General features: G+C 47.5%; 1 protein-coding gene across 1 annotated transcript in view; it reads left to right on the plus strand.

The window, feature by feature from the left end:
• The first annotated feature begins 18161 nt into the window (after positions 1–18161).
• LOC147734778 (pepsin A-like) overlaps positions 18162–23943 on the plus strand; it is a 99219-nt gene continuing 93437 nt past the window's right edge. The window contains exons 1-2 of the mRNA XM_086953058.1: positions 18162–18242; positions 22984–23143. Coding sequence (XP_086809184.1) covers positions 18184–18242; positions 22984–23143 — 219 coding nt within the window. The 5' untranslated portion in view covers positions 18162–18183. The remainder of the gene's footprint in view (positions 18243–22983; positions 23144–23943) is intronic.

The following is a 23943-nucleotide window of genomic DNA, read 5'->3' on the forward strand; positions in this document are numbered from 1 at the left end:
TGCAACAGCTCCTAGGATTCAACCGTGCCTGGTCACACTATATTTACACATTACTTCCATATTCTCCATCTCCTAAAATAACAGATTCATTTATTGCTGATGGTAGCATTTTACACCCCTCCGGGTAAATCATGTCAGTCTTGGAAAATGAACCAATAAAGTTCTCAAGTTCAACAAAAGCCTTCTATGAAGTACCTTCTTTTCAATGTTTCAATGCTTGACCCTCTACCCCTAACCTCCCTGCACAAAAACCACCCAGGAGCTTGGTGGAAGAGCAAACATGAGCTGCTTGGGAAGTAAATGTGCTTGTGTTTGCTAAGGGTGGGACTCTTTTAGGTGGTTTGAACCTTATTTAGCTGCTTTGTTCCAGCGGTTTTATGAAGATTGCTATCTGCCCTTTTGTGTGGCTCAATGGTTAGAGCGGCAGACCCTGATGCAGAGGTCTAGCCCGGGACCAGGGTTCAATTCCCCGCCTCGGCGGGTCTTAGGCTCAAAATTCCACGGACCTGATAATTCTCGCCTCGGTGCCTATTCTAATCATGGAGTCCCACTCTGCAACTCTGGGCAATAGCTTGCTTAATCTCCACAACGGCCCCCACAATGCTAAGGATGCCTGGCCTCCACCTTGGGGGTGCCCAGGAGTGGACGCCTCACAGGGAAAGCCAGGATGGGTTCCACAGCGGTATTCGTACAAGCGCCTTGAGACCCTTGCGGGTGAGTAGTGCGCTATACAAATATCAATTTACATTTACATTTTATATGAAGCAGTGGGAGAAGGGGCCTAAAACATCAGCATTTCCTTAGACTACAGGGGGCCTGTTTCTGCTCCAGGCAGCTGGGCAGCGTGTGCATATGATTACTAAAGGTACTGCGATAATGGCCCTTCAGGCGTTAATTGGAGAATAAGAATGCTTTCTATAAGTGGTAAAGAATTAAAAACCTGTAGGGTGTTGACTGAGTTGCTTGAAAGATGAGTGGCCTCAGCCTGTCATAGCCTTGCATATATGCACCCCCTCTAGTCATGCTCTGTTTACAAGGGCCTCCTGTCAGCACATTAACACTTAGGTTATCTAACTGGCCTCGAGAGCATGGACAGAACTTTCAAACTAGAGAGTGGACCGGCCATGAAAAGGTGGGGAGTCTACGAAACCCATTTGGCTGCGAGGAATATATTCTTAGGGCACTGGGTAAATTATTGTTGAAGGGCTTTTGATCATCAAACGTTTGTGCTGTGATTGTTTGATGCATTACCATCGATATGAACTGTAGAGTGTGCTTTGGACAATAAACTTGGAATATTGCAGGGCTACATTGAGTTTATATCTTATCACCCACAAGTGTTACTTGTATCTATTAATAACTTGTATGTTTACACCTCAACCTGCTTCCTTCCCAAATGTGATGGCCTTTGGAAATAGTAACATCAATGCTTAATTTGCGCCAGTGGTTGCAATTGGAGCCCACCAGCCCCCAGTTTTGTGAACTGCCACTTATTTTGCTCTCATCAGATGTTGCCCAGAGTAATAGAGAGAAAAAATTTAAAGAGGGAGGAAGAGAAAGACAGAATAACAATGACAAAAAAGAAAGAAAGATGGCAAAGTACCTGCACGAATAATTGTAATTACATTTATATAGCGCTTACTACCCTTGACGAGGCATTGAAGTGTTTTTTGGTGAGGGGTACCCTGAAACCCAAAAAAGGTTAGTGTTGAATTTGTTCAGGGAGATATTAAATTAATTTCAGCAATGAAAATGTGAGTTTCTTATTTAGATTGAAAAAGGATAGTGAAGGGGTAGAAGAGTGAAGGGTTTGCATGTATATAGTGCTTGCTACTCCTGATGAAGTGTCAAAAGGCTTTTCGGCAGGTAGCACGCTACTCCAGAACCCAAACAGGATTAGTGGTGCAATTAAATAAAACACTGAGAAAAAATGGCAAGGAGTGTCTGGTGGTGAGTGAAAGAGGTATGGGGAGTAAATAAGGCTACGCAGCCTTGGCATTCATCAGATCCCCCAACATTCAATAGCACCGGTTGCAGGCTTCTGAGCAAAACTTTGGGCTTTAGCACTTATACTTTTACAAATTAAAAACCGAGAAAAAGGGAGGCCCCCTGTCTCATCGACTGTACCTGTGCGCTGGTTCGATCAAGGAAGCACAGTCATTGTAAGGGGTCATTTCTGGAAAGTTTAAAATAGCAAACAATATTTAAGATGCAGCACTCCCCAATCAATCAATTAATCAGGAGTTTGTAAAGTGCGCCTGCTCACCCATGAAGGGTCTCAAGGTGCTGAGGACGGAGGAGCTGCTGATGGTTCAGATATGCTGGTCCTGCATCATGGAGAGCTTTGTAGGCAAGTGTGAGGAGCTTGAAGGTGATTCTCTTGTTGACTGGGACCCAATGGAGTTGCCGGAGGTGTTGAGTTGTGTGGCTATGGCGGGGGACCAGTCTGGCTGCGGCGTTTTGTACTTTCTGAAGTTTCCTGAGCTGTTTCTGGGTGACACCGGCATAGAGTGTGTTGCGGTAGTTGAGTCTACCGGTGAGCAGAATATCTGGCGTTGTTTCACCAGCTTTTCTGATTATTGTCAGTGCTTCCTTAATGGGCTTCCGTGATATGAACGAAGGGAGTCCATTATCCCCTATCTTTCAAACAAATGAATCCTCTTTCCCATGGTTCCAGTTGACTACCGGCCCATAGTAGCATGGCCAATAGTTAGTCAGCCAAAATGATGGGGCTCCCTGCGGGATGTGGCCAGTGGCCCCTGAGACTTCCTTGTCTTACAGAAATTCATATGTTTAAGGCTAAATGAGGGATTCCACAAAGAGTGGGTGCCATCTGCACTGCAGGAGCTGCAGTCATTATGTTAGGTTCCTGCTACCTGGAGAGGGTCCAGATTAATGATTCACAGGACCAACTTAATACAGTCTCATTCTCGATTGAACCCACTTAGGGTTCTGTCCAGACCATGGAACAAAATCAGAACTGTCTGATGTAGTAGACATAATCTGTCTTATAAGGGGCAGCTACCACTGCTGGTTCTCTTAGACTTTTTGTGATCTGAAAGAGCACCCTGCTCAAATTTCTTATCTGAACAACATTGCCGTCTCCTCTTCCTGCTTCAACACCCTCCGCATGCTTCACAAGATCTACAGATGGATTCCCACCAGTACCAGAGGACGGTCACCCAGGCCCTCGTCACCAGCAGGCTAGACTACGGCAAGGCCCTCTATGCGGGAATCACGGCCAAACATACCGCTACCTGAAGGGCGCTTTTTAAAATTGCACTGAAAATTGTTTTTTAAAATTGTGTGAATTTGATGTATTAGAAGGAAAAGTTACCTAATACCTACGTGTTGTTCTCGCGGCGCAGGGCCCCCTAGCGGTGTCTACACACCCCTCTGCTTCAGCGAACCACGAAGGGCGGGGTAGGAGCTACAGGCGGGGAACCTGATTAAAAGGCAGCTCAGACGCGGGAGGGGGCACTTGGAAACATACCGCTACCTGAAGGGCGCCTTTAAAATTGCACTGAAAATTGGTTTTTTAAAACTGTGTGAATTTGATGTATTAGAAAGAAAAGCTACCTAATACCTACGTGTTGTTCCCGCATCGCAGGGCCCCCTAGCGGTCGCTACACACCCCTCTGCTTCAGCCAACCACGAAGGGCGGGGGAGGAGCCACAGGCGGGGAACCTGATTAAAAGGCAGCTCAGATGCGGGAGTGGGCACTTGGAAACATTCCGCTACCTGAAGGGCGCCTTTAAAATTGCACTGAAAATTTGTTTTTAAAACTGTGTGAATTTGATGTATTAGAAGGAAAAGCTCCCTAATACCTACTTGTTGTTCTCGTGGCACAGAGCTCCCTAGCGGTCTCTACACACCCCTGTGCTTCAGCCAACCAAGAAGGGCGGGGGAGGAGCCACAGACGGGGAACCTGATTAAATGGGCATCTTGTCGTGGGAGCGCAGCGGACACTCGCAGCAGGGTTGCCAAAGGCTCGCCAAAGGCAAGCCTGTGTGCGCCCGTCCGCACCCGGACAGGTCCAGGGGCCAGGAATTACACCCAATTTATCAGCTACTCTGCGGAGGAACTCAGGGACATGTCCCAATTATTTACCCCACTTGGCCATGTCACGATTGAGCGATTGAGGTCACTCTTGATCTCTATACCACAGATAGGCCACCCCGAGCTACCTAAGCATATCTTACATACGCATAGGCAACCAATTACTCCTAAAATCAAAATCAATAACCGAATGTTAAGTATATATTATCTAAATATGTGATCGTTAGTAAATCATCAATTAGACATTGTCTCGCTACTATCAGCGGATAAACCAGACATTCTATTCCTAACATAAACATGGCTGAAATTTGACTCCACTCCAGATATTCTGGCAGCACTACCCAATGATTACTACATACTTTACGCAGACGGCAAAACGGGTGGGGGAGTTGCAGCAATCAATCACCATGACTATAAATTCATGACAATAACCCCTCTTGATCTCCCTGATGGTGACAACGTGGTCATCAAGCAGAATCTAAAGCTGGCCCATTAATCTGTGTTCTGATTTATAGGCCCCCACAGTATATGCTGCAGTTTCCTTCACAGCTGAGCGAGCAAATGGCCAATTTTGCACTAACTACACCAAAATTCTGCTAGTGGGCGACTTAAACTACTGGTCAAACGACCCACAAGGAGGACCCCATTCCACGGAACTAACTGAACTTTTAACAAACTTGAACTTCTTTCAGCATGTGACCACAGCTACACATACCAACCAATCTGTCTCCTTAGACTCATACCTGGAACTCCTAGATGCCACTATCTCGACTTGGATATCGGCAGCTAGAGATTTACATGTTCTACAAAAAAAATGTAACCAGGCTCGCCGATCTGAGGCACGCAGATGGTTCTCTACAGAACTAAGAGAGCAAAAATTAGCACTCCAGCAAAAAGAACGCAGGTGGCGACGAAATTACTCCAGTGAACACAGGCATATTTTCTACCTAGCGCGGAAGGAATATAAAAAAGCTATAAGTATAGCAAAGGCCTCACACAACACGTCTAGAATTCTCAATTCATCCAACGGGTCATGGGAAATATTTGCTATTTTCAATGAATTATCTAACACAAACAGAATTTCACCTTCTCCCACTCCCACCCAAGATCTTTGTAATTCCTTAAATAACTTCTTTCTGGATAAATTAGCCACTATCAAAGCTGGCATTCCTAAATCAAATGCTAAGGAGACCTCCCATGACTCACTGACTAACTAACTCTCTTACCTTGGATGCATTCCCTGCTATTAGCAATCAAGGTTTCCTGGACCTGCTGTCCAAAGTGAAATCTGGCTCCACTTTTGACTGTTGCCCACCATATGTCCTAAAAGACATATTTTCTGCAATACTAACTGCCGCCATAACTCTCCTTAACGAGTCTTTATTTCAGGGCTATGTCCCCAATATGTTTTAAATCGCGATCGTCGTCCCTCTCTTAAAAAAACCTGGAGTTGACCCCCTAAATTTGTCAAATTACCGTCTGATTTCCCTCCTCCCCTATCTAGCGAAAGTGCTAGAAGCACATGTGGCAAAATGCTTGTCCAGTTTCATGGAACTGTCTGGTTATTTAGTTTCTCACCAGGCGGACTTCCGTCCTGCCCACTCAACAGAATCAGTGATATTGGCAGTTTTGGATGGCCTACACAGGAAGGCGGATGAAGACATTCCACAGGCCCTGGTACTATTAGATCTGTCAGCCGAGTTTGATACAGTAGCATATTGGAAGACCGGGTCAGACAGGCTGGCATCCGGGGCCATCCTTCCGATGGATCAGTTCCTTTCTTAAAGATCACACTCAATCAGTGCGTCTGGCCACAGTTACAGCCCCAAAGTTAACTACAACATGTGGGGTCCCACATGGTTCCCCGCTGTCTACCCATTTGTTTAATGTATACCTCCTCCCTCTGAATCAACTACGCCGACGATCTTCAGTTAACCTTTACTATTGATAATTCACCTAAGTCAGTGGTTGATATCCAGACCACCATGCTATTTATCCGTCAATGGATGGATCAAAACCATATAAAGCTAAACCCTAGTAAGACAAAATTACTACTTACAGGCAAGAGCAAGACCTTCTGGGGCCCACAGTACTGATCTACGGATCTTGGCTCCCGACCAGTACCATCTACCTCCGTAAAGAGCCTCAGGGTCATTATAGATAGTGGCTTATCATTAAAAGCCCAAGTAGGTTCAGTGGTTTCCAAATGCTTCCATTAGTTATGGAAAGATTAGGAAAATCAGCCGCATGCTTACTCATGCAGCACTAGTACAGGTAACGATGGCTTTGGTGATATCGCATTTGGATTATGTTAACTCAATCTACTTGGGGCTGCCACTCTTCCTTACTAAGAGGCTTCAAATGGTCCAGAATCAGGCGGCCAGGCTGATCCATCAACAACCTAGTTGGCAATCGGCGAGACCCCTGCTGAAGAATCTACACTGGCTCCCGATATCTCAAAGGACAGAATTCAAGACGGGATGTTTGGTCCTCAAATCATTACATGGCAAGAGCCCTACATTTATCAATACTCTCTTAACTAGGTACATACCCTCCCGCAACCTTCGTTCAATGCATCTCCAGCTACTGACCACTCCTACCTGTAAACGGAAACGGCAAGGTGGACGACGGTTTGCATACTTGGCCACTAGACTTTGGAATTCATTCCCTCTGGAGATCTGTTCCTACACAGACCTACTCAAATTCAGGAAGTCACTTAAAACGCGGTTGTTTATAAAAGCGCACGTATAATCTCCCTCTGTTCTCTGTATGTTCCAAACAGCGCCATGAAACCCATGAGTGTACGTGCGCTTTATAAGCAACTTCTAACATAACATAACATAACTCCAGAAAAGACTTCAATGCATACAGAACGCCTCTGCACGTCTCATCCTCAACATTCCCCGCCACAGCCACATCACTGCCCACCTGAGGGACCTGCACTGGCTTCCTGTCAACAAAGGATCACCTTCAAGCTCCTCACCCGACGCGCACAAAGCACTCCACGAATCCGGACCAGCATACCTCAATAAGCGACTCACCTTCTACACCCCCAACCGCCAGCTTCGCTCCGCTGACCTCACCCTCGCCACGGTTCCAATCAATCAATCAATCAATCAAAGACATTTATAGAGCGCACTACCTACCCGTAGGGTCTCAAGGCGCTTGGGGGGGGGGGGGGCCGCTACTGCTCGAACAGCCAGGTCTTGAGCTTCTTCCTGAAGGAGAGGTGGTCTTGGGTCAGGCGCAGGTCGGCCGGGAGGGAGTTCCAGGTCTTGGCGGCCAGGTAGGAGAAGGACCTTCCTCCTGTAGTGTCTCTACGGTTGCGTGGGACGGCGGCGAGGGCGAGGCTGGCAGATCGGAGGTGGCGTTTGGGAGCGTAGAAGTTGATGCGGTTGTTGAGGTAGCTCGGGCCTTGATCGTGGAGAGCTTTGTGTGCGTGGGTAAGGAGACGGAAGGTGATTCTCTTGTTGACCGGGAGCCAGTGCAGGTCTCTTAGGTGTCCGGAGATGTGGCTGTGTCGTGGGATGTCGAGGATGAGTCTGGCTGAGGCGTTCTGGATGCGCTGGTGGTTCTGCTGGGTCTTGGCGGTGGTTCCGGCGTAGAGTGCGTTGCCGTAGTCCAGTCGGCTGGTGACGAGGGCCTGGGCGACGGTCTTCCTGGTCTCCGTGGGGATCCACCAGAAGATCTTCCGAAGCATGCGCAGGATGTTGAAGCACGACGAGGAGACGGCGTTGACTTGCCTGGTCATGGAGAGGGAGGAGTCCAGGATGAAGCCCAGGTTGCGTGCGTGGTTCGTCGATTTGGGTGCGGTGCCCAGGGCGGGGGGCCACCAGGAGTCGTCCCAGGCGGAGGGCGAGGAGCCCAGGATGAGGACCTCCGTCTTGTCTGAGTTCAGTTTTAGGCGGCTCGTCGTCATCCACTCGGCTACCTCTTTCATCCCTTCGTGCAGGTTGGCTCTGGCGGCGGCGGGGTCGTTGGTCAGGGAGAGGATCAGCTGGGTGTCGTCGGCGTAGGAGATTATGTTGAGGTTGTGTTGGCGTGCGATGGCCACGAGGGGGCTCATGTAGACGTTGAAGAGAGTAGGGCTCAGCGAGGATCCTTGAGGGACGCCGCAGATGACTTCGGTGGCCTCTGACTTGTACGGTGGTAGGCGGACTCTCTGTGTTCTTCCGTCGAGGAAGGAGACGATCCATTCCAGTGCCTTCTCCTGGATTCCGACGTTGCTGAGGCGCTGCACTAGGGTGCGGTGGCAGACCGTGTCGAAAGCCGCGGAGAGGTCTAGGAGGATGAGGGCCGCTGTTTCTCCGTTGTCCATCAGGGCTCGGATGTCGTCGGTGGCGGCGATGAGGGCGGTCTCGGTGCTGTGGTTGGCACAGAATCCGGACTGCGATGGGTCAAGGGATCCATTCGTCTCGAGGAAGGCGGCCAGCTGTTTGTTGACGGTCTTCTCGATGACTTTGGCTGGAAACGGGAGTAGAGAGATGGGGCGGTAATTCTTGAGTTCGGTGGGGTCTGCTGTAGGTTTCTTGAGTAGAGCGCTGAGTTCGGCGTGCTTCCAGCTCTCGGGGAAGGTGGCGGTGTCGAATGAGGTGTTGATAATGTCCCGCAGGTGGGGTGCGATGACAGCGTCGGCTTTGTTGAAGACGTGGTGAGGGCAGGGGTCGGTCGGAGATCCGGAGTGGACGGAGTTCATCATGTGGACGGTGTCATCGGTGTTGACCGGGGTCCAGGCGCGGAGGGTGGTGGTGGGCGGCGTTGCTGCGGTCGTGGCGTGCGTCGGTTGAGTGCTGAAGCTGTTGTGTATGTCCGCGATCTTGTTGTGGAAGTAGGAGGCGAGGGAGTTGCAGAGGTCTTGTGATGGGGTGATGTCGTTGTTTCCGGCGTTGGGGTTGGAGAGCTCTTTCACGATGTTGAAGAGTTCCTTGCAGTTGTGTGCGTTGTTGTCCAGTCGGTTCTTGAAAGCCGTTTTCTTGGTGGTGCAGATCAGTTGGTGGTGTTTCCGGGTGGCGAGCTTGAGGGTGGTCCTGTTGTCCGGCGTGGGTTCCTTTCTCCAGGCTTTCTCGAGGGCTCGGCAGTTCTTCTTGGAGCTCTTGAGTTCGTCGGTGAACCATGGGGCTCTCTTACTGCCGGGTCTGCTGGGCGGGATCCTCAGAGGGGCGAGTTCGTCTGCGCATTTGCTGATCCACTTCGATTCCACACATCCACAGAATGACCACCGGCTGCAGATCCTTCACCCACCTCTCCGCCAAGACATGGAACACCCTCCCCATCCACCTTCGCCAGACCCGGGACCTGCTAAGTTTCAGGAGACTTCTCAAGACCTGGCTGTTCGAGCAGTAGCAGCTCATCCCCCCCCCCCCCCCCCACCCCCCTCCTCTTTAGCTCCTTGAGACCCTCTCTGGTGAGTAGCGCACTCTACAAATGTGTGATTGAGTGATTGATTGAAGGAGACTGAGTGGCGGTACCTATTAGGGAATTATTGAATGATAAGACTTCAAAAACCATAATGCACTGAGCAGACACACCCACAGGGCGGCACTTATATACACCACAAGTGTGAGTCACTTTTTACCACTGCAAGTCAACTAGAACCATTCTTGTGAGCAAGGGAGAGAGGATGCCCAAAACGCATTGGATTTTATGGCAGACTGAATTGAACTGTATCCATGAAGTTGGTTTGAAATGCTGCCTTGCAAATAAAGCAATGAAGACACGCCGATTGTGGTGCCTTCAATTGGGAGCTTTTCGATATATATATATATATATATATATATATATATAGATAGACAGATAGATAGATAGATAGATAGATAGATAGATAGATAGATAGATAGATAGATAGATAGATAGATAGAGAGAGAGAGACACACAAACATACATTCATTGGCATTAGCCCAGATGAACATCTCTCAATTATACAAGTCTGCCATTCTGCAAAACTGACAGGGCTGGCTCTTAGAGAACGTTAGATGTTACTGTAAACCATGTATACACTGGGACCCTCACACAAACCCTCAGAATCCCAAGCATCGCACATCACAACCTCCTTCTCTTGTAAGCAAAACCTGAAGAATGTTAATGTTAATTTTAATTACAATTGTAGAGTGCAGCTGCTACCCGGAGGTGTCCTGTCGCTAGGGTGAAGATCTCAAGTGGGATCATAAGATTAGTGTGTTGTGTGACCTAGTCTGTGAAAAGCCATGTTTTCAAAGCCTTCCTGAAGGCCATCAGATTGGTCATGCGTCTCAGATGTATTGGGAGGGTATTCCATGCTTTAGCAACATTGGCAATAAAGCTTCTACCGCCCCAGCTAGCTTTTTTCATCTGGGGTAACTTCACTAATTTAGCATCTGAGTACTGGAGCGTTCTTTTAGGTGAGGACCAACGGAAGTGCTGTTTTAAAAAGTCTGGGCCTGTTCCCTGGAGTGCCTTTAAGACCAGGCATATCGCCTTGAATTGGGTGCACTTCCTATTTGGTAGCTAGTGAAGTTTTTTTCATCTCTGTTTTAACCGATGCATGCTTTGGAGTGCCCGTGAGGAGTCTGCCCGCTGCATTTTGTAGCATTTTTAGTTTATTCATTGCTCCTTCTTGTAACTTGAGGTAGAGACTATTGCAATATTATAATCTCGACATTACCAATGCTGTAACTATTGTCTGTTGTGCGTCTTTAGGTAGTAGAAGCATTATTTTCTTGAATGATCTAATGATGTATAAAGTAGTAGATGCCATGAAGTTCACGTTGTCCTTGAATCTAAGTGTATCATCAATACATACTCCTAGGTTCTTATCCTTTCTAGTTGGGGAGGGCAGTGGTCCTAGGGAGTTTGGCCAACAGTCTGGGGTCCAGAAAGTTGGATTATTGACAAAAAGCACAACCTCTGTTTTGCTGGAGTTTAGCTTTAAACAAGTTTGTGCCATCCAAGTTCCTACTGCATTCATGCAGTCTTGTAGTCTGGATGTGGTGTCCTGTAGCTGCTCGGGTCGTATCGCTACAACAATTTGGGTGTCATCTGTGTAGGATGTCAAACAAAAAACCGAAGGATTCAATAATTGGGGCGAGGGAGGACAGAATAATTTTAAAAAGTGTCGGACTTAATGAAGAACTCTGTGGAACTCCACAGGGAAAAGAGAATGCTTCAGCCTCAAATTTGTCCAGATTCACCCTTTGGGTTCTTTCTGAGAGAAAGGATTTTAAGGAGGTCTATTTCTTCTAATCGGCCCACCAGTAAAGTGTGATGGACCATGTCAAATGCCGCCGAGAGGTCCAGCATAATCAGGGCAGCCTTACCTCCTTGATCGAGAATGGTCCTTATTTCCTCCGTGGACTTTATGAGCGCCGTTTCCGTGCTGTGGCCCTCTCTGTATCCATATTGGGGCGGGTTCAGAGCCTGAGATGATTTTAGAAACTGATTGAGTTGGGCGTTCATATTCCACTATGCCGGACACACGCTTGACCCAGTCTTCTCCTCCAGCAAGCACATCTCCTTCAGCCACTCCACCGGACGACACTGGACAGACCACAGCTGCGTCCACTTCAGCTTCAGAAGAACCACGACTCACCACCTCCCGCAACAGGCTCCCCTCAGAAGCTGGAACAAGATCACCACCGACCAGCTCACCACATCACTAAACCAGAACCCCCCTGCCAGCTCAACGGACCCCAACCAAGCAGCCAACAACCTCGCACAGTGGATCACCAACTGCGAAAACCTCCTGGTTCAACGACGACCTCAAGAAATCCAAGAAGAACTGCCGAACCCTTGAGAAAGCCTGGCACAAAGACCCGACTACAGACAATATGACTGCCCTCAAGCACGCCTCCCGCAAACACCACCAGCTGATCCACACCACCAAGAAGACAGCATTCAAGGAACGACAAGACAACAACGCACACAACAGCAAGGAACTCTTCAGCATCGTCAAAGCGCTCTCCAACCCTAACGCCAGAAATAACGACATTACTCCTTCACAAGACCTCTGCGACTCACTCGCCTTGTTCTCCCACCACAAGATCGCCGAAATCCACAACAGCTTCGGCGCACCAACCACACACCCAACCACCAAACCGTCGCCCCCCACCACCACCCTCCGCGCATGGACCCCGGTCAGCACCGAAGATACCATCCATACGATTAACACCCTTCACTCCGGATCACCAACCGACCAATGCCCCCACCACGTCTTCAACAAGGCGACTCCGTCATCTCACCCCAACTCTGAGACATCATCAACTGCTCCTTCAACACCGCCACATTCCCGGAGAGCTGGAAGCATGCCGAACTCAGCGCCCTCCTGAAGAAACCATCAGCAGACCCCACCGACCTCAAGAACTACTGCCCATCTCACTCCTCCCTTTTCCTGCCAAAGTCATTGAGAAGACCGTCAACAGACAGCTTGCCGCCTTCCTCGAGACGAACGGATCCCTCGCCCACACGCAGTCCGGCTTCCGAGCCAACCACAGCACCGAGACCGCCCTCATCGCAGCCACTGACGACATCCGAGCCCTGCTCGACAACGGGAAAAAAGCGGCCCTCATCCTCCTGGACCTCTCCGCAGCATTCAATACGGAATACCTAGTACATCGCCTCAGCAACATCGGAATCCAAGATAAGGCACTAGAGTGGATCATATCGTTCCTCGCCGGAAGAACCCAGAGAGTCCGCCTCCCCCCATTCAGATCCGAGGCCACCGAAGTCATCTGCGGTGTACCACAAGGATCATCACTCAGCCCTACCCTCTTCAACGTCTACATGAGCCCCCTCGCAGCCATCGCATGCCGACACAACCTCAACATCATCTCCTACGCTGACGACACCCAGCTGATCCTCTCCCTCACCAAAGACCCAGCCACCGCCAAAACCAACCTTCACGAAGGGATGAAAGACGTAGCAGAGTGGATGATGAACAGCAGCCTTAGACTTAACTCAGACAAGACGGAAGTCCTCATCCTTGGATCATCACCCTCTGCCTGGGACGACTCCTGGTGGCCCCCTGCCCTGGGCAGCGCACCCAAACCAACGGACCATGCACGCAACCTGGGCTTCATCCTGGACTCCTCCCTCTCGATGACCAGACAAGTCAACGCCGTCTCATCATCATGTTTCAACATCCTACGCATGCTCCGAAAGATCGTCCGATGGATCCCCACCGAAACCAGGAAGACGGTCACCCAGGCACTCGTCACCAGCCGACTGGACTACGGTTACACCCTCTACACCGGGACCACAGCCAAACTACAGAAAAGACTCCAAGGCATCCAGAACGCCTCCGCACGACTCGTCCTGGACATCTCCCGACACAGCCACATCTCCGGACACCTGAGAGACCGGCACTGGCTCCCCGTCAGCAAGAGAATCACGTTTTGACTCCTCACCCATGCACACAAGGCCCTCCACGACCTGGGCCCCAGGTACCTCAACAACCGCCTGACCTTCTACACTCCCACCCGCCAGCTACGATCGTCCAGCCACACCCTCGCCGCCGTTCCACGCATCCGAAGAGCCACCATGGGAGGAAGATCCTTCTCCTACCTGGCAGCCAAGACTTGGAACTCCCTCCCCATCCACCTCCGTCTGACCCACCTCTCCTTCAGGAAGCAACTCAAGACCTGGCTGTTTGAGCAGTAGCAGCCCCCCCCCCCCTCCCATGCGCCTTGAGACCCTCCAGGTGAGTAGCGCGATATACAAATACCTTGATTGATTGATTGATATAGGTCTAAAATTATTTGGATGTTTAGCATCCCAAATTGGGTTTCTTCAATAAGGGTAACATTGAAGCATGTTTCCAGTCTTTTGGGAAGTATCCTTCTGTGTACATTAAGTTGAAGATAGATGTCAGTTTACCAGGCACTATCTTTGACGCTAGTTTTGCTAACGCTGTTGGACAGGGGTCATACGGAGAGCCTGACTTCACTTTGGCAAGGAGATTATGGGTATCCCCTTCTGGGAGGGGGCTGAAGCCGTTAAGTTCGATTTTAGTTTTTTTTATTTCCGGTGAGTAGGTGTATCAGGAAGCTTTGTGTTTGAGAAGGTAAGGAAAATGGCATTAACTTTGTCGAATCAGTAAGTGAGGTCTCCTTTCCCCCTGTTTACAGGTCTTAATTTAGGAAGAGGATACTTTGTGGATGCTGTGGAAGACTCTTCCTCAGACTTTTGCCTGTCCAACAAAAATAACAGCATGCTGTACATGCAGAAAACATTATCACTTCACCAATGTACATGGATCGCAAAACTCTTTATGATGCAACTGGACCTCTGCCCCCTATTTCATCAGCCATCCACCACAGGCAGGCATCTCCTCATTGCTATTGTTGGATTACGGTGAAGATCAGTGATCAATACTCACCACTGGCTGATGCAAACATAGACTGTTGGGCTGTGGAGCCTTCAAAACACACGGGCACAGTGTGCGTTTTTTTGCAGTCTGTGGGGGGAGGGGAGAGGGACACAGGCAGACAGATTTGTCAGTTCTGTGTCTTGAATTTCATCATAGTGTGCACTGACAGCCAAAGTGAACTGTGGGGGAAGGCAGGGGCCATGGGTGGTGCTAGACACCACCCACCCAATACCGGCTACAGTCCAGCCAACCTTTCATGGAAGCTGGAAGTGGTCATATTCTTCTTGATGATGGCCTTGCTCAGCAGGTCTGAATTTGCACTACTCGGTCCCTGAGCAAAAAAATTAAGAAAAGTCCTGTGCACTATCCCCAGGTATCTGGAATAATCGCACTTCGGGTAGCAAAGGCATGGAATGACAACCGTGGAAACCCTCAACCTCATTCAGGAGAGAGGGAAGACTTTCCTCATCAAGAGATACCTAGTAGAACCACTGTTGAGGGACAAGGGTCTGCCAAGTCATCAACTCATCATCGCTCACCTTGTTTTAGACCTCTGACGACATCGTCATCTGTTGCTATGGCGGCTACCATGGCTAGCAGGAGGGAGACACAAAAAGCGATGCCCACCACTAGTATTGTGGCGTAAACCCTCTGAAATTTGCCATAATGTAGCATGCGACGAGTAAGAAAGAGCCTAACAAAAAATATATACTTATTCGTTTTTGGGTGGGTGATGGTGCCCAATGAGCATCCGGGCAAATCAGTACACCCTATCCTTCGCAATTCTTTGATAATTGTTCCTTACTTATTTACATTTTTATTTGGATATAAAAACTTGTTTGCAAGATTCCTCTATTTTTCAATGTCCGACAACACAAATATCCCAGATTGTGGGAAGGAGCTACGTCGGCAAACAAGATGGCTGCTTAGGCTCCCGGCTCCGCCGACCTCCGTACATCCTGTACATTATCCTGACTTTGCGCCTGGTCTCTGTGTGCATGAACTGTTCCGCACTCCGATGGTGAAATCCGGAAAATTTTATCGGCTTGTTGGAGGAAGTTCTGTCGTGTTGAAGTTTGCGGCCTGCTCCAGCGGTGAAGCCGGGGCCTTGAGTACTTTCACAGCCGGGCTGCAGTGCAACAACATCGGCCATAAAAACCAGGCTGGGTCCGGTCTACCGGAGTGGAGGCTTTGTTTCAGCCCGGATTTGGCGGCGATCGTCTCTACTGCTTGTTATTGATGGAGGAGTGATTCTGCTTATTGCTGGCTGTGAGTGTGGGTTCCCGTCCCGCGGGCCCGGTATCGGGGCCACCGGGGTTCGTGGTTCGGGGCCTCTGGCCTGCGGCCTTAACGGTGTGGACCGTGGCTGCGAGCAAAGACTGGTCACCCTCCGCATCTGCACGTTTGCGATCCTGTTTGATGCCGGATTCACCCAGGGAGGTGATTGGGATTGATATCGGGCATGAGACAGTGGATCGAACGATGCAGGTGCCATCGCTGAGGTCAGTACTGGCGGAAATTTGGGTGTTTCGATCACAGGTGGATACCTTATTGAGAAAATTTGACTCGCGCCTATCTGAGATGCTCCTGGTGACCCGGACCCGGCCTTACGGTTGAAACAGGAATCTACAGCCATTCAAATCGTGGCCATTTTGACTCCGTGCGAGAGCCCCGTGAGAATACAAGCATTGGAACCATCGGATAGTGCCCTGGGAGACGGTGTTCCCGAGGATGTTATGATATCACCGAACCTTCCATTACTATCGGCTCTGGAGAGATCAGGGGACACTCCCCTCCCGGAGACTTCTGTTTGTGACTTTCTTTTTACTTTGTGGTCGTCTTCTCCTTCCTTGGTGACTCTACGACTCCTGTTCAGGATACATTGGGACTGTTCATCCAGGAGGGAGAGTTCTTCAGCGACTAAAGTTCCCGTGGACCTATTGCCTGCGCGTCGCCATGGATTGATTTCTGATGACTCTTGGGTCCGTGTTCTTGTTCGGAAGGGCCAGGGTTAAGATTGAGTAGGTCGGGAAGGGTTGGTGTGGCTTTTATAAGTGTTTGACCTGTAACTGCTTGCTCTAAGAGGCTAGGCGGTGTTTTCCGTTACCCTCTACTAACCTCTATAGTGTAGTCATAAGTGTTCTTTCATTGATAGGGGGTGGCTGTATCTGGCGGGGGGTCAAAAGGGGCTGGGAGCCCAAATGTCTATGCCCTCCTCCATTCTTCTTCCTTCCTTTAGGGTTTTAGTTATTAGGGGCGACAGGCACGCTGCTAGTGGGGTTAGGCTGTAGCCATCTGCAGGGGTGCAGGGTGGGGGGCTGGACAGGGGGGGGGGTTATTTAGCCTTTTTTATTTTCTATGGCCTTCCTTTTCTTTCTCTTTCTTTCTTAAGGATCAGTATAGCTACGAATCATTCGGACTTTTATCGTATGCTTATATCTAGTGCTCATGCTTTTCTGATATCCTATTTCCGGGTGGGCAGGCTCTGAGAATTGACGCAACATGGAATGTATATTGTGTGTTCATTTGCATCGATCTGTATATTTTGCCGCCGATTCTCCATCACAGTGGTTATTATCTGTCTATCCTGTTTCTTACCCTGTCCCCCGTATTATCTGGTTGGATTGTATGGCACCTGATCCTCTCTCATATAATATAAAACGAAACCTCTGACTCATTCTGAAACTTACTTGTGCATTCTTATACCAGTTTTGTCCTGAATCGCTGCCGAACCTCCGGGTTGTCGGCTGATGTGCTGTGTAGTACTGTAATATTGATGGTTTTCATTTATCTAGCGGCCAGCCCCCGCGGTTGTAGGCCCATGTTTGCATTTTCTTGAATGCTACAATAAAAGTTTTTAAAAAAAATAAAAACATCCCAGATTATAGAGAAAATTACATAATAGACTTGAGCATGTTCTGTGCATTTGCCCAGCCATGCTGGACGAGTGTACAACAAGACTCCGGGCTGAGTGGACTAGGCGGGGAATCCGAACCTGTCAACAGAGCATTACAGCAGCACTTACCCCAGAAAACATGACTCTACACATCCGACTAACAAAATGTATCTATCTCTCATATAAAAGGCTCAGGCCCTTAGGTGCCCCCCCCTCCCCAAGTAGCCCAGTCTGATGAACTCTTAGCTGCTACTCGTAAGCTGCTGCACCTTCTTTCAGCTGTTAGATATAATTAGACTGCTGCGAGTATTGGAAGGCACTTGAAAATCAAGTTTGTATTTATACATTTATTAATTGTTTAATTGGTCTCTATACCATTTAAGATGATCTGCTTTTATAACATGGATTGTTTTTTATTGCATTTTATATTGTAAACATATGCATACACAATAAAGATGTTAATATTCCTACATAATGGACTCATTCAAATGAGTGTTGCTGTGTAACTAAGCTGCAAAGAATGTGAAAACCCTGGATAAAGATTAAAGGCTTGGCTTTACTTTCCCACCAAAAGATCAAGCCCTTTCTCTGTAAGCACATGTGTAATTTTCCATTTTCCAGCCTCTCACCTCTTTTCAGGACATTTGCTTTGACTCGGTGAGAGTTAACATGTTGTGTGTTAGACAAGGCCTCTAGGGCTGTTCCTAATGGGTTAGGAATGGTGCTGATTGTGAAAGGTTATCTAGATGTCAGATTTCAAAGAAGGTAAGTCCGGGGGGTGTGGGAGGGAGGAGGACACTGGGTGGGCAGGTGAGTAGCTCTCTCTGTCTATAAAAAGCAGGCAGGGGTGTGCTCAAGGACCAGTAGAAGCTGACCTCAAGTTGCCAAGATGAGAGCCGTCCTCCTTCTTTCCATCACCCTCATTGCTTTTTCTGAGAGCATCAACAAGTGAGTGTGACCTTTTTCTGAGATAGTAAATTGTTTCTGGCTATATAGTAAGTTTAGATTCATGCAGTGATGCGATCTTTCTAAAGAAGAGGAAGTTGCTGTAACGCTTTTTTCCCTAGATTCTATGGTTGTGACATAATAAGAATATTAACTTTTTTTTAAACTTATTTTTATGAGTTTCATACCCCATCTAAGCAGTTTTTAGGCACTGTAAATAGCAGGCGTCACTATTGTCCATATTAATGATACTCAGTTTACCAGCCTCGGTAGTTTGGAAGGCTAAAAGGTTGAGTTGACCATGCTCTGATTTGAAATAGGTGACCTGTCGGTCGCAGCAGATGTCAGCAGCGATCATGTAAATATGAGAAAGTATTTGTCATGGTCTCATATGGCATACATAGGTCAAAGACTAGTTTGTTTCTTCAAGATTCTATGACTAAAGATCAACTGAATTAAAAATCACATTGGGGCCCTTATTCATCCGCAGCATTTTTACCATTGAAATCCTAGTGCTAACTATGTGCCAATAAATGTGGTCAAACATGTGGAAACGAGTCTGCACATGAATTCCCCATTTCTCTCAATTGATAATAATAATGCGACTACCAGCTGCTATAACAAAATCACAGGAACCGTGGGATTACCACAAATTTACCAACATTTGAATAAATAAGTGATTGGTTCCCATTCGGTTTCTCTGTGGCAATGTGGTCTGGCAGTTATTCAGCAATTCCTTGCATATATTAAGGACTTTTACTATCATGTTGCAAATCAGCGAGTCATACTTGACTTACTTGCATTGATTTTTCAGAGTCATTTGTTATATTCCACTTTATTGGTATACGATGTTGTGTTAGTGCTGTCAGATCCTAGTGGTAAAGGCATGAGGAAGCAGTAAACTGCAAGGTCAGGTGTGTGATAGAATCTTACCTTCAATAATCTGCATGTACCTTAAATCACAAGTCCTATCCCATTCCAGCCCTTCACCAAAATATCTTACCACCCACTCCCCACATCCGAGTACCAGCATTCAAAGCAACCACATCCCCACCATTGAGTCTAGGATCCCTTCCATTCACCCCTGCATACAACTGTATTCCACAAAATCATCAATACCACGTGTAAGCACACCAGTATAACAGACCTCACTACCCAAGAATACCTTAATGCACTGGTCATCACGGAAACCTCTCTCATGTCACTTTCCGTCCCATCCCAAATAGCACACGCCCTTACAAAATCTTTCTTCTTTAAAATTACTGCACACAGTGGGCCAGGTTTAGCATTCTTTCATGCAGCGCAATGCTGCAATCCACCTTGCTGCATTAAAGGGCAGGAGTGCGCCATATTTACCATTATACGGTGCATTCCTGTCCTTTCCTAGCGCTAGCCTCTTTTGGTTGCTTAGCGCCAAGTCAGGCATCCTTGCATCATGGTGAAGGGGTGCCTGCCTTATAGGCAGGATTGATTTTGTGCAGGAAGGGGCACCATCTTGCACAAAAACAACCTAAATAGGCATTTTCTTCTTTGAACATGTAGATAGAGGAAAGAATGAGGAGAAATAAATATATTTCCCTTGTCTTGCCTCACCTGGGGAGGCCTAGAATTTTGGCACATTCCAAAGTCCACTGCAAATGATAAATCTGGGAATGTACCAAAATCCATGAGTGGATGTGTGGAAACAATCACGCCCCACCTATGGAAGGCCTCCCTGGGGGCAGATTAACGCAAGGTAGTGATTTACGTTGCCTTGTCTATTTCCAAATTTAAAGCCATGCAGGCCTTACGTGTCTTGCTAAATCTCACTTAGGTTTTGCGTCATCCTTCCGCCCCCTTGCATGGTGCAAGTGTACAGCAAAACCTTCATAAATCTGGTTGATAATCTAAAAAAAGGCAGTTTTGAAGACAAAAGCTAACTTATAAAACCAAACTATCTATCTGGCCAGAGACAAGAGCAGCACCTTATTATAAGTATGTTAGCGCTGCTTCGAGCTGGAACCTCACCCCAAACACCACTGAGAAATAAAAATAAAAAAACAAATTCATAATTCAAAGGGTCAGCAAGCTCAGTGCCACAGTTCGAAGAAACATTTGACTCCTGCATTAACTCCATTATTAGAGGACCATTAACTGACGGTATGAATAAATAGATACTTGTATAGCGCACTACTCACCCGCAAGGGTCTCAAGACGCTTGTACAAATACCGCTGTGGAACCCATCCTGGCTTTCCCTGTGAGGCGTCCACTCCTAGGCACCCCCAAGGTGGAGGCCAGGCATCCTTAGCATTGTGGGGGCCGTTGTGGTGATTAAGCAAGCTATTGCCCAGAGTTGCAGAGTTGCACTCCATTATTGGAATAGGCACCGAGGCGAGAATTATCAGGTCCGTGGAATTTTTGAGCCCAAGACCTGCCGAGGCAGGGAATTGAACCCTGGTCCCGGGCCAGACCTCTGTATCAGGGTCTGCCGCTCTAACCATTGAACTATAAAGAACAAGGGAACCCGCTAGGTAGGCAAGGACCTGGGGTATCAGTTTTACGAAAAACAATGGTCCTTGACACAGGGATAGAAGGGTATTATAATTATAGGCCACAATGTGCACTATAATGGCAAAAAAAGTCCAGTCGGACTTGCAAAATTTATTCAATAATTCATATAACCAGTTGAAAAGAAGCAATAAAACAGTGGGACACAGTCCTGTATCAACAAAGCTTACACAGACTCAGAGACAATACAAACATATACAAATACATCAGGCATGTAAACGAAAAATGGAGCAAGAAGGGGACTCTGTGATATACTTGCTTCACATATGTGGGGAACAAAACATATTATGCACATAATAGTGAACTAGTGTTAAGCCCACATATCATGTCGACTGCGTTTCGATCCTTTCATGGGTAACGGATCATCATCAGGACTACCATTGTTTGCCTGAAAAAAGCATCAACTTGGTGAGTGAGACATGGAAATCCAGTGGTGTACGGACGTGGTCGCGGTGAATTAACCGAGGTACATCTGGGCGCTAGTAACTGCATCAACAATAATTGGCTGAGCGTGTAAAGGGGTGAATATCTCGAAGAAGGCTCCGTGGGGATCGGGCAACTGTGTGCCGGTCAAGGATTGCTGAGCGTCCTGTGGTCTGCAGCGTGGACCAACGTGGCACTACTAGAAGGGGCAATGCATGGGCACTTCTAGGTTGGTTGAGGGATAGCGCTGAGGTAGTGGGCGGGGATCCAATTAGGAATTAGCCCGCAGTTCCAGCAAGGGATAGGCTGAGTCGGTACCTGCGTTCGTAGTAGAACGGCAAGAAGGCGTCCCGGTGCACAATCGCGCCCAAGGCAGGGAATTGAACCCTGGTCCCGGGCCAGACCTCTGCATCAGGGTCTGCCGCTCTAACCATTGAGCCACACTTCTCCACGGTATAGCACCTAAACACTCAAACGGGTTACAAGAACAAGTTACAAGAAGGTCTCTAATAAAGAAACATACTCTCGGCCAAACCATACTCAATAATGTTCAAAAACTGTTGGGTTATCTATCATCAATTGTCATCCTGGAGATGTCCCCAGGTACCTACTTCAAGCACATCTACAGGGATACAAAATCCTGGATATGATTCAATCAGGGTTTACCGCCAAATACTGAACAGATACTGCTCTAGTAGACATTGCAACCAATCGCTCAGAGATGACGGATCATTGAGACAGGTGATGGTGAGGCTGCTGGATCTGTCTGGAGCGTTTGATTTGATGAACCATAATAACATATCCCAGTGATTGTTACCAGTCTCCAGTGTCAAACAGCTTACCAGAGAATAGTTGTGTCCTTCGCGACTGACTGGTACAAGTAGGGAGATCTACTCATGAAGATCATTCAGTGTTAGTGTGCACTAAACTTCGACATTTTATCCTTAGCAATTTATTATCCACTTTTTTTACTCTTACATCCACAACTGTATAAATTGAAAATAAAATGTATTACTAAGGGTAGACTGGAGCGGCACGACAACAGAATCTCTGCACCTGCCCGAAGCAGATGGCATTACACATGTTTAAGAACTCCTTATAATGGAGTTTGAATAAAACCAATATGTAGGGGCGAAAAAACATAGTTGATCTTACCGCTCCAATAGATTGTATTCTACCCTATGATAAAGTTAAGATTCTCAAAGTATGTCCAGCCAGTTCACTGAAGATGGATTGAGAGGTACGGAAAAATGATACAAAGTATTACTTACCACCCGAATTGTCCAAGGGCAATAATACAATTCACTCCCATAAGATACATTCGGTGCCCCAAAATCTCTAAGACAAGCATGAGTAAGGGTAGTTACAAGGGTACGAACGGGCAAGCCTAGGGTAAAAGCTGCAATCCACGGCTATCCCTGACATCCATTTCCAAATGCTAAGTGATGTGAGTTGACAAAGTACAGCAAACAAACTACTTAAAGGGACTACCAGAACCATTTATGTTCAAAACCAGCATAACGCCCCTCAACTCTGATCAACAAGCTCCTAAAAGGAAAGCCTGAGGTGTTGTTGTAGTCATGGACTTCACCGCTTTGCTGGATTGTGCAGATTTCCATAACTTCCCTAAAACAGTGCAAGCTGCAAATACATGAGGCATTGTTGGCTAACAAGGTTGGGCTCTTTTAGCTCAACATACATTTACAGCTGCGCATACATTGTTTTAATGTAAATCTGTAAAGCAGGTTCTACTTTTCTTTTTCCTCCTCTTAGGATCCCTTTGCAGAAAGGAAAATCCCTCAGGAATGCCCTTCGAGAAAAGGGTTTGCTTGAAGATTTCTTGGGAAGAAACCCTTACGACCTGTCCACCAAGTACCAGACCTTTTCCACGGTGGCCAAAGTGGCCAATGAGCCGCTCATTAACTACTTGGATGTGAGTATTTCTTTCACATACTTAGTTCATGTCTCTGTTCATGCCTCTTCATCCCCTGGAGGTGATGCAATAGGATGGTGGGTTGAGGAATGGACACACTCCGTTGAAAGTTGGGATTGCTGACTACTCAATAAACAATGATGGATCAATGCTGAACTAGTGGTCAGTGTTGTAACTGACACTTTATATCAGAGGCAGAGTCAACATTCACTAATCCCTCAGTAATATTAGCAGTTGAGGTACTTGAAGGACTGACTCCATCGGCTTGATTACTTCTCCATAGTCTTCACCACTCCGAATTCAAGGATTTCTTGCCGCAGTTCTTACAGTGTAGCGGTGACAAGCTGCGACAAGGAATAAGCAAGAGTGATTAATGGCTCATATTCTCACCAATGAATTTAAGGACAAATGTACTAAATGCTCACATAATGCAGGGTAGCAAGCAAAGTTGCTGTGCTGCATTGCGGTAAAGGGAGCAAGCAGAAATGAGTTATATCTACTACGATATGGTGCATTTCTGCTGCCTCCTAGTGTTGGGGCACTGTGTGCTGCCTAGAACAACGCAGGCACACTTGCGCCATAGGGCAAGGTTGCTTGTGTTTTTGTGCAGAAAGGAAAACCTGCCTGCATAAAAACAATCCTTTGAGGCATTTTCCTTCTTTGTGTGTACTGCAAAGATATTTCTCCACATTAGGAAAGGCATAACATTTTGATATATTCCAAGTTTACAACTCTTTGTAAATCCAGGAATGCACCAAAATCCATGGGATGGTGCATAGGAACGCCCATGCTCCTCCCAT

The sequence above is a fragment of the Lissotriton vulgaris genome, chromosome 1_2 (genome assembly GCF_964263255.1).
Source record: "Lissotriton vulgaris chromosome 1_2, aLisVul1.2, whole genome shotgun sequence".
In the NCBI taxonomy this organism is placed as follows: domain Eukaryota; kingdom Metazoa; phylum Chordata; class Amphibia; order Caudata; family Salamandridae; genus Lissotriton; species Lissotriton vulgaris.